This window comes from Simochromis diagramma, unplaced genomic scaffold, assembly GCF_900408965.1.
Source record: "Simochromis diagramma unplaced genomic scaffold, fSimDia1.1 OVJJ01000742.1, whole genome shotgun sequence".
Lineage (NCBI taxonomy): Eukaryota > Metazoa > Chordata > Actinopteri > Cichliformes > Cichlidae > Simochromis > Simochromis diagramma.
The window spans coordinates 204,298-228,514 of NW_024387094.1; the positions used below are offsets into that span (position 1 = coordinate 204,298).

At 41.9% G+C, this 24,217-nt stretch overlaps 1 protein-coding gene and 1 long non-coding RNA gene across 2 annotated transcripts in view; both read left to right on the forward strand.

Annotated features, from left to right (window-relative positions):
* The first annotated feature begins 308 nt into the window (after positions 1–308).
* The window catches only part of LOC120742802 (protein NLRC3-like), a 28,224-nt gene continuing 4,315 nt past the window's right edge, over positions 309–24,217 (forward strand). The window contains 9 exon segments of the mRNA XM_040046242.1: positions 309–356; positions 441–560; positions 6,277–6,396; positions 12,449–12,527; positions 12,662–12,863; positions 13,017–14,074; positions 14,076–14,812; positions 16,657–16,830; positions 17,072–17,245. Coding sequence (XP_039902176.1) covers positions 6,278–6,396; positions 12,449–12,527; positions 12,662–12,863; positions 13,017–14,074; positions 14,076–14,812; positions 16,657–16,830; positions 17,072–17,245 — 2,543 coding nt within the window. The 5' untranslated portion in view covers positions 309–356; positions 441–560; position 6,277.
* LOC120742809 lies at positions 1,220–3,258 on the forward strand. Its single transcript, XR_005697966.1, has 2 exons — positions 1,220–1,337; positions 1,412–3,258. It is a non-coding gene; the product is annotated as an uncharacterized LOC120742809 (long non-coding RNA).

Below are 24,217 nucleotides of genomic sequence, written 5' to 3' on the forward strand. Positions count from 1 at the left end.
AGACAGTCACAACTCATCAAAGCTTCTCGTTATCATCAGGACAGATTTAGGTCAATATCATTTCACATTTCTGTGTCATCATCCATCAAATGTTGACACATAGTGGGTTTGTCATTCTCTCAGCTGACACTGAGATGAAGCAGGAAAGAAGCAGGAAAGAAGCAGCTGATATTTGGACAGCACACAGTTGATGTGCACATGAATGATTTGTGTTACCTCTGCAGGTGAAGGTAGAAAGTGTTATTGAGCTGATGTGAATTGAGCAGCATGGATCAGTGTGAGGACAGAGAGGAGGGAGTCCCTCCCTCTAAAAGCACTCTGTGTGGGGAACATGAGAGCCAGACCAAAGCTCAGAGGTGAGATGACCATCTCTAACTGTCCATGACTCTTCTCCATGTCACAGCTCAGCACTCACATCACTGCTCCATCATTATTCACAGGAATAAACGAGGAACAAAACGTAAATATGAACCTAAATCCAGCTGTGTGTCCTTGAAGAGTGATTTGTCTGCAGATCGTCCCATTAATTTTAAAGTCCAGCCTGTGTCTGCTGCAGAGAGGTGAGCTGTTAGTAACATGAACTCTTTGATTTAACTGCTTGATGTTTTTGGATACAATTTGCAGTGCAAATATGTCATTCCCTCAATCCCATTTAAACTCTCTTAAAAACAATCTTTTGGTTTCTAAACAACTGAAAATCCACTTCAGCAAACAGGAAGTGATGCTTGTGCTCATGTTTTCTTCCATCAGTTATGTTGTGCTGTATGTTGTAGGAAGGTAAATAAATGGTAAATGGCCTGTATTTATATAGCGCTTTACTAGTCCCTAAGGACCCCAAAGCGCTTTACATATCCAGTCATCCACCCATTGACACACACATGAACACACAAGGTAGAGGAGGTAACACTAAGTTTGCTGCACAGATTTTACTTTCACTCATAAAACTCATCCATCCATCCATCCATCTATCCATCTTCTTCCGCTTATCTGGGGCTGGGTCTCGGGGGCAGCAGCCTATGCAGAGAAGCCCAGACCTCCCTCTCCCCAGCCACCTCCTCCAGCTTGTCCGGGGGAATACCAAGACTGGGGTTTTCTCCCAGTGGGACATGCCCGGAACACCACACCCAGGAGGCATCCTTATCAGATTCCCAAACCATCTCAGCTGGCTCCTTTCGATGTGGAGGCATAGCGACTCTACTCTGAGCCCCTCCTGGATGGCTGAACTCGTCACCCTATCTCTAAGGAAGAGGCTAGCCACCCTTTGGAGGAAGCCCATTCTCGCCGCTTGTATCTGTGATCTCTTTGTTTCAGTCACTACCCACAGCTTGCGACCATAGGTGAGGATAGGGACGTAGATCAACTGGTAAATTGAGAGCTTCACTTTGACACTCAGCTCTCTGTCTCTGTACAGATCACACAGCGTCCACATCACTGCAGCTGCAGCACCAATCTGTCTGTCGATCTCCCGCTCCTGTCACTCGGGAATAAGACCTCAAGATACTTGAACTCCCCCACTTTGGGCAGGAACTGGTTCCTGGCATGGACTGGGCACCCATTTCCAGCTGAGGACTATGCCCTCAGATTTGGAGGTGCTGATTCTCATTCCCACCCCTCCACACTCGGCTGCGAACCATTCCAGTGCGAGCTGGAAACCATCAGCTGATGAACCCAACAGAACCATGCAACATTGTGTGGGAGATCAGGCAACCAAGACAGCTCTGCAAAATTCAGAGCCTTAAGGAACTCGGGGTAGGCCTCACTACCCCAGGGGCTCTGCCACCAAGTTGTTTAACTGCCTAAGTGACCTCGCCCCAGAGAGAGCCCGAGCTGTGCCTTGACGTGAGCACCGACTATATCTAGCCGGTACCTCTAATCCTCATGCACAAACTTAGGCTCCTTCTTCACCAGAGAGGTGACATTCCATGTCCCAATTACTAGCCTTGGTAGCTGGGGATCGGTCCCACAGGGCCTCTGTTATGTACCCAGTACCTCCTGTGGGTGGTGGGCCTACAGAAGGATGGGCCCATGTCCCTTTTTCGGGCTGTGCGCGGCCCAGCCCCATGGACTAAGGCCTGGTCAGGAGATGCTCGTCCTCGGGCACCCTCCCTAGGCCTGGTTCCAGGGCAGTGCCCTGGTAAATGGGGATGTCCTGATCATGGTTTTTTTTTGCCCTTGAGTCCGAGTCATTTGATTTTGAGTGTCTACCGATACTGAGTCCCAATCCGATACTTTTATAATACATAAAAAAAGAATAGTGAAGATACAGATCCTGAATGTTCCAAATTTTTTTAAATTTAATTCACCTTATTTTAAAGTTCAACAACTCTGTTAACAAACAATAAACCTTTGTGAGGTAGCTTGAACAATCAAGTAATAAATAACATAAATTCTTTAGTGCAACAGTAAATATAAAAAAAAAAAGTCTAATATAAAAACAAATTGCACCTCAACTTAAAATATCTGGCAAGCATGTAAACAAAAAACAAAAAAAAAAAAAGTGCCACAGTGTTTGCAAAGCCAGTAATGTGCTTTTAGGAACTGCACTCCTTACTACTATCAGTAGTAAGGAGTAGTACTTACTAATATCTTTACTATCATCACAGTAGTAAGTTTGTAGTAAGTAGTAAGTTTCACAGAAGGAAATTTATGTTTTTCTTAATGAAAACTAACATCTCTACCTTGTCAGGTTTGAGCCTGTTTCTGTTCTCCTCAAGGACGCTTGCAACGACACTAAAATATCTCTCACTGTCCACAGAGCTACAGGGGGCACTGAGATACTGGGTTTCAGCATCAGCCATAGAGGGAAACTGATTAAAATGTTCTTTCCAGTACTGAAGTGGGTCGCTTTTCTTAGAGGTGTTTTTTTCTGAGAGGTAGGTCTGCACTTGAGGTTCTGCTGATGTGGTACTCATGGACCATCTCTGTGACTGCCTCTCTTGCAAGATTTCCTCAAAGGCAACGTCCAGGCTGCTACGTGCTTCACGATGTGGTGCCTTGCTCACTGGCTCATTTTCCTCTGGCACTGCACTGACAGCCCTCTTCCCCTCTGTCTTTGCCACCTCCTGGATAAGTTGTTTCTTTGCAAGCAACAGGTTGGCTGACTTTGTGAAAAAGCTAGAAAACAGATAAAAGTAACACACAATTCAAAACTATAAGACAAGAGGCGCCACATAGTGCAGCTCTTCAGTTAGGCAACTGCCTACGCACATACTTTTAATAAACAATTAAAAAAAAAATCCAACTTTAGAACTAAATTACCCAAAACTAAATTAAAAAGGAAGTAAAAAATAAATTGGCTTAATACTGGTGTCTGTTGATGACTTTACTTGATATAAACATGCTGTACAAAAGGTACATTTTAATTTCACTATACTTGCCCATCGTTGTATCTGGTATCTAGAAAAGTAGCTCAGTTCAACATCAGCATAGGGCTTCTCCACAGCCTCCAGCAGAGTCCTCTTAATTGTTTTTATTCCCTGGTCATCACCATCCTCCCGAGACAGAACACATCTGAGGACTCATGAGTGAATGGATGACTTAATGAATGCACTTAATGAGGTATTATGGTTTGTTTCAAACAATATAAGTAAGAAATAAAAATACCAATTACCTGTTATGGCGGGGATCACATCAGCTGCAGTTACAGTCTCCCTGCTCACGTCCCTGGTCAGTTCTTCAAAGGGGGAGAGCACATCAGCAGTCTTATCCATCAGCTCCCACTGGTGAGCTGTCACTGTTGCTGGTAGAGTGTGCTCAGCTGCAAAGACATTAAGAGCACGTTTTTGTTGCAGTACGCTCCGCAGCATGTAGAGGCTGCTGTTCCATCGTGTCTGCACATAAGAGAACATGATTCGCTTTATTTTTGTGCAAAGCAGGTAATGTATTAGTGCCTATAAATATAAATAAAATAGAAATGCATTAAAGAATGTTTCGAGAGGACTGTCACCTGTACATCTTGCTGTAGGCACTTGATATCCATATTTAGGTCCATCTGTATGTCTTGTAGTCGAGAGTAGGCCTACAATCTTCCTTGCATTGGCCAGGGGTCTCTGTCACGCTGCGCTAAGACAACAGGCCCTCATGCACACAGAGTTGACAGGAATGGGCGACACAGCCCACACTCGGAATCCCTCATAGCTTTCTTCATATTTTCCGCATTGTCACGCAAAATTACATGGACCCGTTGCTTGTCAATTCCCCAGTTGTTCATCTTTTCAATCGATTGCTGGATGCGCTCTGCGGTGTGCGATCTGCGAAATTCCTGGACATGTAGGGTCGCACGGCGAAAAAAAAACTTGAGTCAATCCATTGCGCGGTAAGGCTTAGTAGAGACATGTGAGATGTCTATGGTGAACGAAACACGGGGCACATCTGATAACAGGACAAGTAGTTTGTCAGAAATCTTCTTATAAAGGGCTGGCAGAGCTTTCTCTGTGAAGTAATGGTGAGACGGCATTTCAAATAGAGGTTCTACATACTCCATAACCATAAGAATTCCAGGGTTTTCTACAAAGGCAGATGGCAGGTTACTCATTGCGGTCATTTGTGCTATCTTGGCTGTGATGTCCTGTGCCTTCACGCTGTCACCGGGCATTTTTTTTTTCTCCTCTTCAACCTCTCCTGCAGTTTGAGCGGACTCGTCTTCAGCTGGGTTGCCTGGGTAATTGGCTGTATTGTGTCGGGTGTTTGTTTTGATGTGCCGTATCAGGTTTGTTGTGTTACATACATACATAGATACATATAGCTGAGTCCTGATCGGAAGGTAACGTCAGATTCCGATCGAGTCTGAAACCACGTGATCAGGCCCGATTTCCGATCACGTGATCGGATCTATACATCTCTAATTACAGTGGGATGCAAAAGTTTGGGCAACCTTGTTAATAGTCATTATTTTCCTGTATAAATCGTTGGTTGTTACAATAAAAAATGTCAGTTAAATATATCATATGGGAGACACACACAGTGATATCTGAGAAGTGAAATGAAGTTTATTGGATTTACAGAAAGTGTGCAATAATTGTTTAAACAAAATCAGGCAGGTGCATAAATTTGGGCACCACAAAAAAAAGAAATGAAATCAATATTTAGTAGATCCGTCTTTTGCAGAAATTACAGCCTCTAAACGCTTCCTGTAGGTTCCAATGAGAGTCTGCATTGTGGTTGAAGGTATTTTGGATCATTCCTCTTTTAAAAAAAACCAACATCTTTAGTTCATTCAGGTTTGATGGCTTCTGAGCATAGACAGCTCTCTTTAACTCACACCACAGATTTTCAATAATATTCAGGTCTGGGGACTGAGATGGCCATTCCAGAACGTTGTACTTGTTAAGGCATTCACACAGCCCCACAGCATGATGGAACCACCACCACATTATACTGTAGGTAGCAGGTGTTTTTCTTGGACTGCTGTGTTCTTTTTCCTCCATGACATAGCGCTCCTTGTTATGCCCAAATAACTCAATTGTAGTTTCATCAGTCCACAGCACCTTATTCCAGAATGAAGCTGGCTTGTCCAAATGTGCTTTAGCAAACCTCAAGTGTCTCTGTTTGTGCTGTGGGCGGAGCAAAGGCTTCCTCTGCATCACTCTCGCATACAGCATCTCCTTGTGTAAAGTGTGCCGAATGGTTGAACGATGCACAGTGACTCCATTTGCTGGAAGATGATGTTGTAGGTCTTTGGTGCTGGTCTGTGGGTCGACTCTGACTGTTCTCACTATTCGTCTGTCTATCCGAGATTTTTCTTGGTCTGCCACTTCGAGCCTTAACTTGAACCAAGCCAATTTCCGTTCCAATAATCAGTTCTAAAGGTTTTGGAATCAATAAAATGACAACAGTGCCCAAATTTATGCACCTGCCTGATTTTGTTTAAACAATTATTGCACACTTTCTGTAAATCCATAAACTTCATTTCACTTCGCAGATATCACTGTGTGTGTCTCCCATATGATATATTTAACTGACATTTTTTATTGTAACAACCAACGATTTTTACAGGAAAATAATGACTATTAACAAGGTTGCCCAGACTTTTGCATCCTACTGTAATATAGTTTCATACTGAAGTTGGACTTTGCAATGAGCTGACATGATATGACATGATCATACTCACAGCTGTTCCTATTATTATATCCTGTTTCAAACATGAGAGTATTTCTTGCTTTTTTTTGTTTTTATTATTGTAAGGTCTTAAATTTCAGAGTCAGCAACTAAGATCACGTTTTCCTTGAATCCCTGATGTGGATCGCTCACTGAGTGTTTGTGTGGTTTACCTCTCAGAATGACTGAAGTCCACAACAAGATGATGATCGAGGAAGAGGAAGTCAGGTCAAGATTTCCATCTGTGAGGAGTGACTGGTCCAAAGATAGCAATCCAAACTTCAGTAATGAACCAGTGAGGTAAGAGAACCGTTATGAGCTGTTTTAATTTAATTTAATTCAATTCAATTCAATTTTATTTATATAGCGCCAAATCACAACAACAGTCGCCTCAAGGCGCTTTATATTGTACAGTAGATACAGAAAAAAGCCCAACAATCATATGACCCCCTATGAGCAAGCACTTTGGTGACAGTGGGAAGGAAAAACTCCCTTGTAACAGGAAGAAACCTCCAGAACCAGGCTCAGGGAGGGGCGGGGCCATCTGCTGCGACCATTTGGGGTGAGAGAAGGAAGACAGTACAGCTGGGCGATATATCGAGTTTTTAAAAAATATCGATATATTTTTATACGAGATATAAGATGTGACAATATCTTTTATATCGATATAGTCTATGTTACGTTATAATTATACTTGTGGAGCCGCAAGTTTGCCTCTCTTTCGTCCACTTTCGTCTTTACGCAACGTTACTCGGCCTCGCCTCTCCTTCACTGAACACAACTCCCCCTCCTCCCCCATCGCTTCACCTGCAGGAAGCGACAAGATGGACACGGCAAATCTCCGTTAACGAGTTACTGCGCATCACCCCGTGCGTGGGGCTGGACGACGTCAACGTGTTAGCTAGCTAACCACGCTAACGAGCTAACCACGCTAACGCCATGCAGCCCAGAGGGGCTGCACGGACTAAATGGCCGCGAACCGATTTTATGTGGAACACGGCGCTCAGCAATCTGTCAAAAATGTTTTAGTACGACTTTGATAAGCTACGGAGCTGCACCGCTTGATGGATTGTCGGAGGATTATGGCTGAGCCTCGCGGAGTGATACGTACTGTGCTTCAACGTAATATTACCCTACTGTGTATAAGGACCATAAATGGCACCTGTTAAGAGACGTGGTTGCGAAGCGGATTTCAAACTCCAGGCTGTCAGTCACGCAGTACAAGTTGGGAACAGAGCAGCTGTGAAATCTGTCTTTGTTATTGTGCTCAGCGTCTTTTACTTTACATTTTGACTGCACAATTGTGAGCTTTTTGTTATGCACAAAAACAACATTGTTTTCTTTTATTTATGGAGCATTATTATTTAATAAATGCTCATAATTTATTTTTGAGTAAATTTTATGTACATCTGCTCTATGTTAATAAAGTGCCTGTGTGACATCTGGGACACAGCTTTGGACTAAGAACTCTCTTTTTGTTCTTACTTTATGACTTTAAAAATATATCGAGATATATATATATATATATATATATATATATATATATATATATATATATATATATATATATATATATATATATATATATCTCTTATATCGCCATCCAGCTAAAAAATATCGAGATATGAATTTTGGGTCATATCGCCCAGCCCTAGAAGACAGGATAAAGACATGCTGTGGAATTCAATTCAATTCAATTTTATTTATTATAAATTGTAATTTGTAATTTACAATTACATTGTAAATTACATTACAGTTACATTGTGTATCACAATTGTAATGTAAAGTGTTTGTAGTTTGTAAAGCTCTGTCAGTAGCGTTTTTTGATACGGGCGACACGGGCGGTTGCCCGGGGCGGCATCGTGGTGGGGGGCGGCATCACGGGCATCGGCAAAAAAATAAAAAAATTGCTCGTACTCATGCTGCCCCGACATCAGCCAGCCATATTGGGAATGGCATAGGCACCGATCGGTTTTCTATCGCCCATTTGCTGGGAGTAAGAGCGCCCTGCATTTGCGAGGTGCGTCTGCTGCTTGCGGCACAGGGAGGAGAGGGTGGGGCGGCGGGGGATTCTCTGGCTGGCTGGAGCAGCGTCTAATAACCAACTTGCAAGATAAAACAAAATAAAACAAACCAACAAACATGAAAACACAAGACATTATAATACAGACTTATAATTTGCACTGATGTTTTTTGGAAATTCTGTACGCTAAAAGTGAGCGCGAGAGCCCTCGGTGCGCCTGCTCACTGCTGAAGTCAAAGTAAACTTTGTTGTCATCTCCGCTACTTACAGTCCAGCATATAGAGAGACGAGACGACGAGGCTCCTGTTACAGCAGTGCAAGTAAACAAACAATAAATATAAGAAGAGTAATGTAGAATATATATACTGGAAGTGCTGGGTATACAAGTCTGGCCTAAGTCAATTCAATTCAATTTTATTTATATAGCGCCAAATCACAACAAAAGTCGCCTCAAGGCGCTTCATAGATACAGAGAAAAACCCAACAATCATATGACCCCCTATGAGCAAGCACTTTGGCGACAGTGGGAAGGAAAAACTCCCTTTTAACAGGAAGAAACCTCCGGCAGAACCAGGCTCAGGGAGGGGCGGGCCATCTGCTGCGACCGGTTGGGGTGAGAGAAGGAAGACAGGATAAAGACATGCTGTGGAAGAGAGACAGAGGTTAATAACAGATATGATTCAATGCAGAGAGGTCTATTAATACATAGTGAGTGAGAAAGGTGACTGGAAAGGAAAAACTCAATGCATCATGGGAATCCCCCGGCAGCCTACATCTATTGCAGCATAACTAAGGGAGGGTTCAGGGTCACCTGGTCCAGCCCTAACTATATGCTTTAGCAAAAAGGAAAGTTTTAAGCCTAGTCTTAAAAGTAGAGATAGTGTCTGTCTCCCGAATCCAAACTGGAAGCTGGTTCCACAGAAGAGGGGCCTGAAAACTGAAGGCTCTGCCTCCCATTCTACTTTTAAATACTCTAGGAACAACAAGTAGGCCTGCAGAGCGAGAGCGAAGTGCGCTAATAGGGTGATATGGTACTACAAGGTTATTAAGATAAGATGGGGCCTGATTATTTAAGACCTTGTATGTGAGGAGCAGGATTTTGAATTCAATTCTGGACTTAACAGGAAGCCAATGAAGGGAAGCCAAAACAGGAGAAATATGCTCTCTCTTTCTAGTCCCTGTCAGGACTCTTGCTGCAGCATTTTGGATTAGCTGAAGGCTTTTCAGTGAGTTTTTTGGACATCCTGATAATAATGAATTACAGTCGTCCAGCCTGGAAGTAATAAATGCATGAACTAGTTTTTCAGCGTCACTCTGAGACAGGATATTTCTAATTTTAGAGATGTTGCGCAAATGGAAGAAAGCAGTCTTACATATTTGTTTAATATGTGCGTTGAAGGACATGTCCTGGTCAAAAATGACTCCAAGGTTCCTCACAGCGTTACTGGAGGCCAAGGTAATGCCATCCAGGGTAAGAATCTGGTTAGATACCATATTTCTAAGATTTTCAGGGCCGAGTACAATAACCTCAGTTTGATTTGAATTAAGAAGCAGAAAGTTAGAGGCCATCCAGGTCTTTATGTCTTTAAGACATTCCTGCAATTTAACTAATTAGTGTGTGTTATCTGGCTTCATGGACAGATAGAGCTGGGTGTCATCAGCATAGCAGTGAAAATGTATGCTATGTCTTCTAATGATGCTGCCTAAGGGAAGCATGTATAATGTAAACAGAATTGGTCCTAGCACTGAACCTTGTGGAACTCCATAATTAACCCTTTACAGCCGATCGGAGCAGCACGCTCTGTTTTGCGTAACTATTTTTAAATCCCAGTAGCACTGCAACCACGTAAGCTAGCGCAAAAAATTTTTTTGCATATGAAACCGGAGGAGTTGTACTTACATCTTATGCCATCAGCTTGTCCTAGGTCACGGTTTCCTTCCAAATAAAGCTTTGCAAAAATTGCATAAAAAGCGCTTGCAGGAACAAAAACATAATATTCCAGAAACATGCTTTACCGATCCGATCAGCTGTTCATAACACTTCCTACGTTGGAATAGACGTCAGCGCGAACTTTTGCATTTTCTGCCATTACCTGCCCGAAACCGGAAGTGACGTCATTTTCGCGGGAAATGTAGTCTTTTTTAATATCAGGGCCTCAGGGCCTATACTGCTCTTTTTAAAAGTTATCTTTGACTTTATGACTTTCTGTGTCGTTTCTGGGATGCTTAGGACTCATATCGCACTGCTGGAAATAGTTTATTTTGATGCATATGCTGCTTTTTTGCAAATTTGCAGTATAATATTTATTTTCGTTTTTCCTGCAGTGTATAAAAATTGGTGTATTTCAAAAATAAAACTATGAAGACACTCAAAATAAATTTCCTGTGGTGGGAAACTATTTTGTGCAACTTTTTTGTATTTACAGTTTTGAGGGATAAGCCTCTTAAATTTCTCCAACTACAAATATATGTTAAAAAAGCAAAAACGATTTTCAATTTTTTTGTAGTTTATTGCACTTTTTTGCAATTTATGTAATTACTATGCACTTAATGAATACATATTATTAAAATTTGGGCTATAATGGTTGTATTGATGTATAGCAACTTGAAATGCTCCCAAAAATGGCTCCACACCAGGTAAAAATATAATATAAGCTCTGGCGGACTTGGTTCTATGGTAGGTCTTAAAGGGTTAACCTCAGTGTGCGAAGAGGACTCTCCATTTACATGCACAAACTGGAGTCTATTAGATAGATATGATACAAACCACTGCAGCACAGTACCTGTAATACCTACAGCATGTTCTAATCACTCTAATAGGATATTATGGTCGACAGTATCGAACGCTGCACTGAGGTCTAGCAGGACAAGCACAGAGATGAGTCCACTGTCAGAGGCCATAAGAAGATCATTTGTAACCTTCACTAAAGCTGTTTCTGTGCTGGTTTGGAGGAAGTAATTATTGAAGTTAACTCCGAAAGATCGATTGGAGAAAAAGAGTCTAACTTAACATCAATGGTACTAAAAGTAGCTGTAGATAATATTACATCTGTGGGATGATTATTGGTAATTTTTTCTGTAATGATTAAAATTTTATTTGTGAAGAAGTTCATGAAGTTATTACTAGTTAACGTTAAAGGGATGGTTGGCTCAATAGAGCTCTGACATTTTGTCAGCCTGGCTACAGTGCTGAAGAGAAACCTGGGGTTGTTCTTATTTTCTTCAATCAGTGACGAATAGTAAGATGTTCTGGCTTTGCGGAGGGCTTTCTTATAAAGCAGCAAACTATTTCTCCAGGCTAAATGATGATCTTCTAAATTTGTGACACACCATTTCCTCTCCAGCTTACGAGTCATCTGCTTTAGGGTACGTGTTTGAGAATTATACCACGGAGTCAGGTACTTCTGATTAGAGACCTTAATTTTCACAGGAGCTACAGTATCCAGTGACATGAGGAGGTGAAATTCTTAACAAGATAATCGACCTCTGTTGGGGTAGCGTTCAGATAGCTGCTCTGCTCTATGTTAGTACAGGTCATTGAAGATGATAACAGTGGGTGGATTATATTCTTAAACTTAGTTACATCACTTTCAGACAGACATCTACTGTGATAAAGTCTACTCTCCACTGCTGCGTAATCAATTATTGTAAATGTAAATGTTATCAGGAAATGATCAGACAGGAGAGGGTTTTCAGGAAACACTGTTAAATGTTCAGTTTCTATGCCATATGTTAAAACAAGATCTAGAGTTTCCTGCCTGTGGCCATCTCCCTGTACAACGCATCCACTTAACACACTGGTTACTGCTACAACTACACATTTCATATATATATATAAAACACCCAGCACGCCCCTGCGGGCGGTTTATCCTTCAAGCTCGGGTCCTCTACCAGAGGCCTGGGAGCTTGAGGGTCCTGCGCAGTATCTTAGCTGTTCCCAGGACTGCGCTCTTCTGGACAGAGATCTCCGATGTTGTTCCCGGGATCTGCTGGAGCCACTCGCCTATATATATATATATATATATATATATATATATATATAGATAGATAGATAGATGGAGAGCCAGAGGTGTGGCGCCTGATCTGGCATCCCACACCTCCCCGCCGGATCAGATTGGAGGCTCTACCTGGCTGCTGCATCCCAGAAAAGGGAAAAAAGAGCAGAGGGGAGAAAAGCAGAGCATTTTTACAGTCCTCTGTTAGGTTTCTCTACCAAGAGGTTAACTGCACAGCCCTCAAGAGGACCTGAGACAGCTGTATCAGTTAAACTGGGTAAAAGTACTGCTAGGTCGTTATCCTGTGAACTAATTCTTCGTGATTCCTCCACAGAGCAGACCAGGAGAGCTCAGACGTTCCGAGTGGTCAGTCTGCTGAGCAGCATCAAACACAGCTGGTCTCCATATTTATGGTCTGTACATGTACAACAACTACTTTTACATCTATTGTGTTCACAATCATCTCCACGCTGCTCTTTGTAGAGATCTGATGTTTGGCTCCATGATTTCAGTCTGATTGGCTCATTCATAAAGTATTCTGTTCCAGCTGCTGGAGAACAACATCATCACTTTTGTGAAGGACGAGCTGAAGAAGATCCAGAAGGTTCTGAGTCCAGATTACCCAGAATGCTTAGAGAGTCAGAGAGAGGATGAGCGGAAGCAGAGCAGCAGAGAAGCATTTGTGAAGATAACACTGGACTTTCTGAGAAGAATGAAGCAGGAGGAGCTAGCTGAATGTCTGCAGAGCAGTGAGAGGATTTTTTAAAATTTAAGCTGCTGGATGAATCAAACATTTAGTAATGTTTTAAGAGATGGACCAACATGTATTCAGTCAGTTATTGGGGACATTTTGTAAAACATGAACTGATTGTTGACAATGTCTTTTTACTATTGTTATTCAGAGCTTCAAGCTGCAGTTTGTCATCGTAACCTTAAATCTGCACTGAGGAAGAAGTTCCAGTGTGTGTTTGAGGGGATCGCTAAAGCAGGAAACCCAACCCTTCTGAATCAGATCTACACAGAGCTCTACATCACAGAGGGAGGGACTGCAGAGGTCAATGATGAACATGAGGTCAGACAGATTGAAACAGCATCCAGGAAAACCGACAGATCAGAAACAAGAATCAGACAAGAAGACATCTTTAAATCCTCACCTGGAAGAGATGAACCAATCAGAACAGTGCTGACAAGGGGAGTGGCTGGCATTGGGAAAACAGTCTTAACACAGAAATACACCCTGGACTGGGCTGAAGACAAAGCCAACCAGCACATCCAGTTCATATTTCCATTCACTTTCAGAGAGCTGAATGTGCTGAAAGAGGAAAAGTTCAGCTTGGTGGGACTTGTTCATCACTTCTTTACTGAAACCAAAGAAGCAGGAATCTGCAGCTTTGAAGACTTCCAGGTTGTGTTCATCTTTGATGGTCTGGATGAGTGTCGACTTCCTCTGGACTTCCACAAAACTACAATCCTAACTGACCCTAGAAAGTCCACCTCAGTGGATGTGCTGCTGATAAACCTTGTCAGTGGGAACCTGCTTCCCTCTGCTCGCCTCTGGATAACCACACGACCTGCAGCAGCCAATCAGATCCCTCCTGACTGTGTTGACATGGTGACAGAGGTCAGAGGGTTCACTGACCCACAGAAGGAGGAGTACTTCAGGAAGAGATTCAGAGATGAGGAGCAGGCCAGCAGGATCATCTCCCACATCAAGACATCACGAAGCCTCCACATCATGTGCCACATCCCAGTCTTCTGCTGGATCACTGCTACAGTTCTGGAGGATGTGCTGGAAACCAGAGAGGGAGGACAGCTGCCCAAGACCCTGACTGAGATGTACATCCACTTCCTGGTGGTTCAGGCCAAAGTGAAGAAGGTCAAGTATGACGGAGGAGCTGAGACAGATCCACACTGGAGTCCAGAGAGCCGGAAGATGATTGAGTCTCTGGGAAAACTGGCCTTTTGATCAGCTGCAGAAAGGAAACCTGATCTTCTATGAATCAGACCTGACAGAGTGTGGCATCGATATCAGAGCAGCCTCAGTGTACTCAGGAGTGTTCACACAGATCTTTAAAGAGGAGAGAGGACTATACCAGGACAAGGTGTTCTGCTTCATCCATCTGAGTGTTCAGGAGTTTCTGGCTGCTCTTCATGTCCATCTGACCTTCATCAACTCTGGACTCAATCTCCTGGAAGAACAACAGACAGCCTCCCAGAAGTCTGAAACAGGAGAATCTGCAGAGAAGTTCTACCAGAGTGCTGTGAACAAGGCCTTACAGAGTCCAAATGGACACCTGGACTTGTTCCTCCGCTTCCTCCTGGGTCTTTCACTGCAGACCAGTCAGACTCTCCTACGAGGTCTGCTGACACGGATAGGAAGTAGCTCACAGACCAATCAGGAAACAGTTCAGTACATCAAGAATAAGCTCAGTGAGAATCTGTCTGCAGAGAAAAGCATCAATCTGTTCCACTGTCTGAATGAACTGAATGATCGTTCTCTAGTGGAGGAGATCCAACAGTCCCTGAGATCAGGAAGTCTCTCCACAGATAAACTGTCTCCTGCTCAGTGGTCAGCTCTGGTCTTCATCTTACTGTCATCAGAAAAAGATCTAGATGTGTTTGACCTGAAGAAATACTCTGCTTCAGAGGAGGCTCTTCTGAGGCTGCTGCCAGTGGTCAAAGCCTCCAACAAAGCCATGTAAGCAAATATATACTTATTCCTTTACTTTTAAAATGTTTATTATTGGTGGGTGGAACCAAAGATCTCCAATGTGGACTCATCAGACTAAAGCACAGATTTCCACTGGTCTAATGTCCATTCGTTGTGTTTCTTGGTCCAAACAAATATCCGTTTTTTAGACCATTCATTTCAGTCGAGGCTCCCCAGTATATCTCTGACCTGTTGAAACCTCATGCTTCATCCCGAGCACTTAGGTCGTCAGGTCAGAGGTTACTTGGTGGTCCCACGTACTAGGTTTAAAACACGTGGGGATCGGGTTTTTCAGGCACTGATACTTGCACAGTTTAACATGAGGTTTCTAAAACTGAACTAGAGTCAGAAATTTGGCACCAAGAAGAAATAGTAATCAAAGTTACAGTATAATTATCTGATGATGTGGAAGCATCTTGTGATTTTTATTTGTGAAATGTGCTATATAAATAAATTTTACTTACTTACTAATAGGGGTGGGCGATATAAACGATATACGATAGAAACTATATAAATTTGGCCAATGATAGAGATTTTGACTATACCGCTCTATCGCGATAGCGCATGTTGATGATGTCATCAAGCTGCGCCTGTTTTGGTCGAAAGAATCGCAGAGGCTATAACCACTATCATCTGCAAATTATGCCGGGTAACACTCATAGCAAAGAGATGAAACACTTTTGAAATATGGGGAAAGCCAAAAACTGCGCTTCCTCCACTTCCGTAAAATTGATTCATTAATGTTGAATTCTGTCACAGCTGTACTATTCCCATGTTGTTGCAGTGTACTAATAACTAACCTCGTTTTGTGGATGAATAATCTCAGTTGTTCTCCTGACGTTTGCCCCGTGTATAGCATCCTACTATACGATTGCATTTGTCCCTAACCACCAGAATCCCTCACGTTAACTTTTATCGATTGGAAAAAAAGTTGGTGTTCATCCTCCAGCTTCACTGTGCTAATGTTATGCTAACACAGCTGTGTCGCTAGCAATCACGTAGCACAACATTATATACCAGGTAGTCCAACTTCAGTAACCCTACAAACGCCACTGCTGTTTAATTTTCTGTCTTCATTTATGTTGGAAGTGGTAGCAGAGCTGTACGTTTTAATTAGTTTCAAAAATCTCTCAGTCAGAACATGGTATGTCATGTTTAGGTGGAAACTAGCGGGCTAACTTCCTGTTAACGTCTAACTCCGTTAAATTTAATAAATTTTGTTTTCATGGATGCATGGATGTTAAACTTAATTGTTACACCTGATAAAGCAGCAACGCTGATGATTTTATTAAAGATGAAATAATTTAGACCGTTTTTAACTCTTAGTGTTCGTTTGACTTTGGGACCTGAAGCGGACGGAGTTTTGGACCCAGATTGCTCCGCAAAGCTCCTCACTACGGCAGCCGTAATGCTCTGACAATCCATCAAGCAGTGCGGCTTACCAACGTTGTACTAAAACATTTTTAACAGATTTCTGCACGCCAAAATCGGTTCGAGGTCAGTAAGAACAACCAGAATTCATACATAAGGCACACTCGATTTTTGAGAAAATTAAAGGATTTTAAGTGTGCCTTATAGTGTGGAAAATAATTTATACAGAAGAAAAGAATATATCGCGATATATATGTTACCGCAGATGCTTCAAATTATATCGCGACATGAATTTTAAGCCATATCGCCCAGCCCTACTTACTAATTAATTGTACTAGTTGCTCAGTTGCTTTTCCGTTTAGAGGTATAATGGTGATTTAATGAGCAATTTTTTCCTGACATTTAGGTTTTTTGTTAACAAGGACATCTCTTGTACTGATTTTTGTTTCTTTTCTCTTTAGACTGAGTGGCTGTTTCCTCTCTAAGAGAAGCTGTGAAGCTTTGTCCTCAATTCTGAGCTCCCAGTCCTGTAGTCTGACAGGGTTAGACCTGAGTAACAACAATCTTCAGGATTCAGGAGTGAAGCTTCTTAATGCTGCTCTGCAGAGTCCACATTGTACACTAGAAAGTCTGAGGTCAGATTAGTGAATATTTTATTTATTTATGTTGAATTATTTTAGCTGAAAAGTAAAGATCTTTTTTTTTTTTGTAGCTTAGCATTTTTAATATTCCTTAGTAACAGTAACCTGCCACATTTCTGTTTAAAATAAGGCAAAATTTTCAACCATTTCTGAAATATTAAATGTTGCCAGTAGTAACTGCTGATTGCATCATCAATTGTTATAAAGTCAGTGTTTTTTTGTTTTTTTTTGTCAGACTGAATTGCTGTAACCTCTCAGGGAAAAGCTGTGAAGCTCTTTCCTTAGTTCTAAGCTGCCCGTCCTCCTGTCTAAGAGAGCTGGACCTGAGTGACAATGACCTTCAGGATTCAGGAGCCAAATATATTTCTGCAGAACTGCAGAGTCTGCATTGTACTCTGAAAACTCTGAGGTCAGTGTTTAGTCCTTTTCACTCCATATAATTTGTAATTTGTATCATATTCTTACTTAAAAAGCTAAGTCTTATACAATTTTAGACTCTGAATTGCTGTTTATAAATATTTTTGTAAAATTTTGTAAAAATTAGTCTTGGAGGGTTTTTTTTTTCCAGATTATGTCCTTTAATGAGCATACTAAAGATTAATATAGTACTAACTTCCTGTGATTAGTTTTATTACAATTTAAAACATCTTAGCCTATAATAGCCTTGGAAAAACCTGAATCACACACTTACTATTTTTAATAATAATAATGATTACTTTATTTATGCCCGTGGGGAAATTCCTCCGATCATGGAGCCGCCACTCTACCTACTGAGCTATCCCTACCCCTGACTGATATATTGCATTATTTGCAGGTTGTCCTAAAAGTTCCATGAAAAGCTTTAAGCTGATCCAAATTGCTGCAATGAGAGTACTAAAAGGGGCTAAATGGAGAGAACATATTTCTCCCATATTAGCTTGTCTCCATATATCCATATGTCTTCATATCTGATACTCCTACATTACCCTATTGCGGCACTTCACTGTCAGACAGCTGGTTGACCTCTGGTTCCTTGAGTTTCTGAAAGTAAAATGGGAGGTGCTCCCTTCAGCTATCAACCTCCTCCCTGGTGGAACCAGCTCACAGTTTTGAATGAAAAGATAGACATTCTCTCTACTTATAAGATTAGACAGAAGACATTGGTTTATGATAAAGCAAGTGAGGGAAAAGTCAACCCTCCCTAACCCTGGAGGTCTTTTCCTGGGAAAAATGAGTTCCTCCTTCCAGCTGTAGCCAAGTACTGCTCAATAGGATGAGTGTGATTGTTCATATATGTTCTGTGATATTGTAGGGTTTCCTGCTGTACAACTTGAGACAACTGTTGTTGCTTTATAATGCTTAATCAGTTGGAATGAATAAGGGTCATTTTATCTGGAAAAAATGAAACCCGAGACCAACCTTCACTGAAGTGTTCATTGATTGATGTTTGTTTTGTGTGTCTGCAGTCTGTCAGGCTGTCTGATCACAGAGGAAGGCTGTACTTCTCTGGCCTCAGCTCTGAGCTCCAACCCCTCCCACCTGAGAGAGCTGGACCTCAGCTACAATTATCCAGGAGACTCAATAGTGAAACTGCTGGCAGCTGGTCTGAAGGATCCACAGTGGAAACTGGACACTCTCAGGTATGGAGAGAATGTCTGATAGAGGAAGAAGAGCTGGAAACATTTCCCATGTCCTTCTCTTATTTCCTGTTTGTTTCGTGCAGATGTGAAATGAACAATCATTTATAATACATTTTATAAATGTAATATATAATACATATATAATAAGTTTTTCCTTTGCACACAACAAAAACACTCTTGTAACTGATCAAGTAGGGATAGTAATGTTGGAGGCCTCCAGCGAGAGCTTCTCCATTAACAAGCTGTATATATCTTAGTATATTTAACAGTGCAGTACTATGGTTCTTTCCAGTTACCCCAATTCAGGTTAGACTAATTTCTGTATAGATAGGCGGAGGACATATTTATCCTAGCTCTGTACAAACACTGGAAACAGGATAAATTGTTACACTTAAAAGAGATAAAAACCACTGAACAAAAAAATTCGGTATAAACTGACAACTACAGGGAGATGTCAACTAAAACTAATTCCACAAATAAAGGAATTTAGAGAAGACCCAGGTGGAAGATACAGAGGCAGGACGAGCTGATTGTGATGTGGCTTATTGAACTGTTACTGGAAGGCATTACTACGGTTATTCTAAGAGTAATTTTGAGTGAGGATTTGGATTAAGGATTACAGACTTCAGACTTGTGAAGGGACGGTAGTAGAGGTACTGAGCAACAGCCTGTATAGTTCCTCTTGCCTGTTTCTGGAAGCTTCTGACAAAGAAACCAGCCAGTGCTTGTGACCAGTTGGAACTGGATGTGAGGGTGCAGAAAGTGTTGCTGCCTTCTGGAAAGTGTGTCTAACGACCTGATGAAGAAAGTGAAGAAAACATCAAAGACTGAGCAGAAGAAACTGGCAGAGGAAGTTTTTCACAAGTTATCTGTGTACAGGAAACATGATTTAAGCCAAGGTTAGATTTAGTTGTACATGGGTACAGTGAGATATGATAGGCTTGATGTTGCTGTTGAAGTATCTGGCAATAGGAATATGGTTAGGTAGGGAAGCTCTCACTGTAATAAACCTTTAGAATCCTCGCAAAAAAAACTACAAGTTCACTGTTTTAAAAACATCAAAATGCCTCAAGAGTAAGAAGATAATGCTGTGTGGACACTTAAGTGCTCACATTGTACTCTGGGGAGGACAAAGAACAGATGGAAATGGTGAGGTGATTGGGCAGCTTATAGATAAGAAGGAATTAGTCAGTCTGAATTAACAGGGACTCTGGTCACTGTCAGCTTAGGGAAAGAGTCTTTACTGGATTTAAAATCAGGATCAAGAAACACAGCAGGTTTAATATTTAGTATTTACTGTTATATTCCCATAGATCATCGTGATGTTGTTTATTGTGTTGCTCTTTTTTTCTGCTTGTTTTCTCTTTTTTCTTTCTCAACAGGTGATCCAGGTGATTGATATATGCATTTTTTGTCTGCTTATTTTGTTGGTTTTTGTTTTTTACCCTTTATCCCCGTCCCTCTTCCCCACTGTTTTTCTTTCCCTCTTTCTTTCTCCCCTTTCTTTTCCCCAGTAATTCTGATGGCAAAAGAGCCAAACGGGACGGGCCAAAAAGACAGAGCACAGCAGGAATTTAGAGCTGGGAAGTTTACCAGGAAGCAATAGTGGCAATTGATCACAATCCCATTACTTGTAAAATAGGACTTACAGCTGATTAAGAAAGAGTGAGGGGAAAAGAAAGGTGGAAGTTTGATGAGGCTTAGCGGTGAATATTTAAGTCTAACATTAAGCATGGGTTAGATAATGTTAGGATGGAGGAGGACAGAGATGATATCCATGAAAGCTGACTAAGCACAGAATAAATGCAGTTCAGGAACCTGCTCCAATGAGTCAAAGTCAAAGTCAACTTTATTTGTCAATTCTGCCACATGTACAGGACATACAGAGAATAGAAATTTCGTTACTCTCAAACCCTAGATGAAATAGCAAATGAACATTTAAATATAAGAGAGTGATTAAAAAATGCAAATAAAATAATTAAAAAGTAAAAATTTAAATAAATAAATACAATACAAATTAACAAGAAAGCTATACAATATACAATATAATGGGTAAATGACATTGAGTGTAAACCAGGCAGAGTAGTGCAAATAGGCAAATAGTGCAAATGGAGATTTAGTAATGTACGGTAAGAGATAGTGTAACAACAAAGTCTTATGAGGTAATGGCAGTCCAATGCTCCACAAAGTGACTGGTAACTGGTGCAGGCCAGTGAGTGAGTCAGAGAGTGTGTGTGTGTGTGTGTGTGTGTGTGTGTGTGTGTGTGTGTGTGTGTGTGGGTGTGTGTGACAGAGTTCAGTGAGACCGTGGAGAAGAGGGGAGAGGGGGCAGAATCGGGAGGGAGTTAAGCTTCCTGACAGCCTGATGGATGAAGCTGTCCTTCAGTCTGCTGGTCCTGGCCTGGAGACTCCGCAGTCTCCTCCCTGACGGCAGCAGCTTGAAGAAGCTTTGCATTGGATGCGTGGGATCAGCCGCTATGCAAAGGGCTTTTTTAGTGAGACGGGTGCTGTAAATGTCCTGGAGGGAGGGGAGAGAGACACCAATGATCCTCTCTGCAGCTCTCACTATGCGTTGGAGGGTTCTATGACAGGACGCATTGCAGGCTCCAAACCACACAGTGATGCAGCTCGACAGGATGCTCTCGATGGTGCCTCTGTAGAAAGTGTACATGATGGGGGCTGGTGCTCCTGCTCTTCTTAGTTTGCGGAGAAAGAAGAGACGCTGCTGTGATTTCTTGGCCAGTGCTGTGGTGTTGTACGTCCAGGAGAGATCCTCTGTGATGTGCACACCCAAGAACTTGGTGCTGCTCACTCTCTCCACAGACGCTCCGTCAATGGTCAGAGGAGCATGTTGGGTGTGCACTCTCCTGAAGTCCACAACAATCTCCTTCGTCTTCTCCACATTCAGAGAGAGATTGTTGTCAGCACACCACGTGGCCAGGCGTCTCACCTCACTTCTGTAGTCGGTCTCATCCCTGTTGCTAATGAGACCCACCACCGTTGTGTCGTCCGCAAACTTGATGAAGAGGTTGGAGCTGTATGATGGAGTGCAGTCATGGGTCAGCAGAGTGAAGAGGAGGGGGCTCAGCACACATCCCTGTGGGGCCCCCGAGTAGCTAAAGAGTACAGAGGATGATGGTGCCATAGTGAGATCAAGAACGTAACACAGCAGTACTGGACAGAAACAGCTTTCAGGCAGCTTAAAAGAAGCACAATATAAAAAGCTCAGTAGTAGAGAGGAAACCGTTAGGAAAACTAAAAGTACATACTTGCAAGTACTTGCTACAGTACTTTAGGAAGAACTACACCAATTCAGAATGCATGGAGTACAGTTAAGAACATATATGGAGTCGGGAAACAACAACACTATCCAGTATTAGTAGATCAAGGAGCTACAGAAAGTAAGCAGCTACAGGAAAAAGCAGAAATCCTGGTTAAAGAATTTTATCAGTAATTGAAGTGATGAAAAGACATGTGAGGAAAAAAATAAAGGAATAAGATTGAAATGTTGAACCAGGAAAATCCTGGAGAAGAGGATTGTTCTAATAATCAGTTTTCAGTGTGTAAATTAAATGCATGAAAATGACTTCCCCTGAGAAGGATCAGGTGTGTTAGAGGATGGATTGAATGTTCTGCTGCTCTTTTACAATAAAATATGGCAGGAAGCTGGAAAGAAGCTCTAATAATTCCAATTGTGAAACCAAGGAAAGACCTCACTAAGGCTACGTTCACACTGCAGGTCTTAATGCTCAATTCCGATTTTTTGATCAAATCCGATTTTTTTGTCTGCTTGTTCACACTACAAATAAAATGCGACAGCAAACGTGCTCTAGTGTGAACGCTCAAAGCGGCCTGCATGCGCAAAAGAAGACGTCACACACAACGCGCTCTGTTTAGACCTCGAGCAAACAATATTGTTTGACTGATGGCCCTTAATATAAAGACTTCGGACTTCACGTCTCCCAATTTTTGCTTTAAGTTATTTTGTTATTTACATAATAATGTAGATAACCTAATAATGATCCTTATTGCTGTTTTAGAGAGGAGCGGTGCTTCAAAGGATAGTTACAGATATCTGTCAGAATCTGCAGATTATGCAGTACAAATTAACGTTTCTCCAACGTTGTCTTCCCAGCAGTTTCACCGGATGGCCAGAAAGCGTTCGCGATGTCTTATCGGGCGCTTCTCCGGCGCTGATAATTGGCGTCTGTCTTGTGTCAGTGACGTAAAAGACGGATTTAATGCGACTTGACCGTTCAAACAGCAGTCGCTTTCTGAAACATCGGATATGTATCGGATTCAGTACCACATACGAAAGTGACCCAGATCGGATTTGAAAATATCGGATTTGTCCCGTTCACACGGTCATACCATGTTCAGATATGGGTCGCATAGGGTCAAAAAAATCGGATTTGATGCGCTTTCGCCTGCAGTGTGAACGTAGCCTAAGACCACAGGTTATAGGCCTGTAGCTCTAATTTCTTATCTAGGGAAAGTCATGGAAAGAATGGCAGTGGACAGACTGATGTATGTGACTGAAAGAAGGCACCTGAAAGAAGTGTTTTCACCTTTTCAGGAGGGGGAGGAACACCATGGACCGAGCAGTCTGCTTACAATCAGAGATAAGGAAAGCTCAGGGGAATAATGGATTAGTGGGGGCAGTTTTTGGATATAGGATGTAGACTACAGACCTTAAAAGTGGAGAAGTCTGTTTTTTAGAGGAGACATGTCAGATACACCTGTGTAGACTTGGACAGGTAATTGCATTAGGAGATAAGGTGTTGCTTTTATTAAATTCAAATTTTTTCAAATTCAAATTTTATTTGTCACGTACACAGTCATACACAGTACGATATGTAGTGAAATGCTTGGACAACTGCTCGTGACCTAAGGAAAACAAAAAAGGAAAAGGCTATGAATAAGATAGGAAATAAATATGAAAAATTAAAAAGGGTAAATTTAACTAGGAAGGAATAAAATATAAATTAAGGTTAAAAATGAAATAACTGTACAACACAAATTAGAATGAAGGGTAAATTTAACTGGGAGAATAAGATAAAATATATAAATTAAAGTTGAAAATAAAATAACTGTACAACAAAATACACAATATAGAACTATATAAGAATGTATGAAGAAATATAAATAAATATATACACAATAACAGCAGCATATACACAATAACAGCAGCGTGATTTAAGTAATGAAGTGAAAACAATGTCCAGAATGTCCAGTGTGTGTGTAAGAACTGTATGTGTGGGTCAGTACTGTGTGGTGGTGTGATTGAGAGACCGTACCGCCTGCGGGAAGAAGCTCCTCCTCAGTCTCTCTGTGTTGGTCTTCAGGGAGCGGAATCGCTTTCCTGACCTCAACAGAGAGAACAGTCTGTTGTTGGGATGGCTGAGGTCCTTCACGATCTTCCTGGCCTTGGTCCAGCACCGCCTGCTGTAGATCGAGTGCAGGTCAGGGAGCTCGGAGCGGATGGTGCGCTCAGCTGATCGCACAACCCTCTGTAGAGCTCGTCTGTCCTGCATGGTGCTGTTCCCGAACCAGGTTAAGATGTTTCCCGTCAGGATGCTCTCTATGGTGCACGAGTAAAAGTTCCTGAGCACCTTGGAGGGCAGTTGGAAGTCTCTCAAGCGTCTGAGGTGGTAGAGACGCTGACGGGCCTTTTTCACCACGGTGTTGATGTGACAGGACCATGACAGGTCCTGCGTGATGTGAACTCCGAGGTATTTGAAGCTGTCCACTCTCTCCACTGG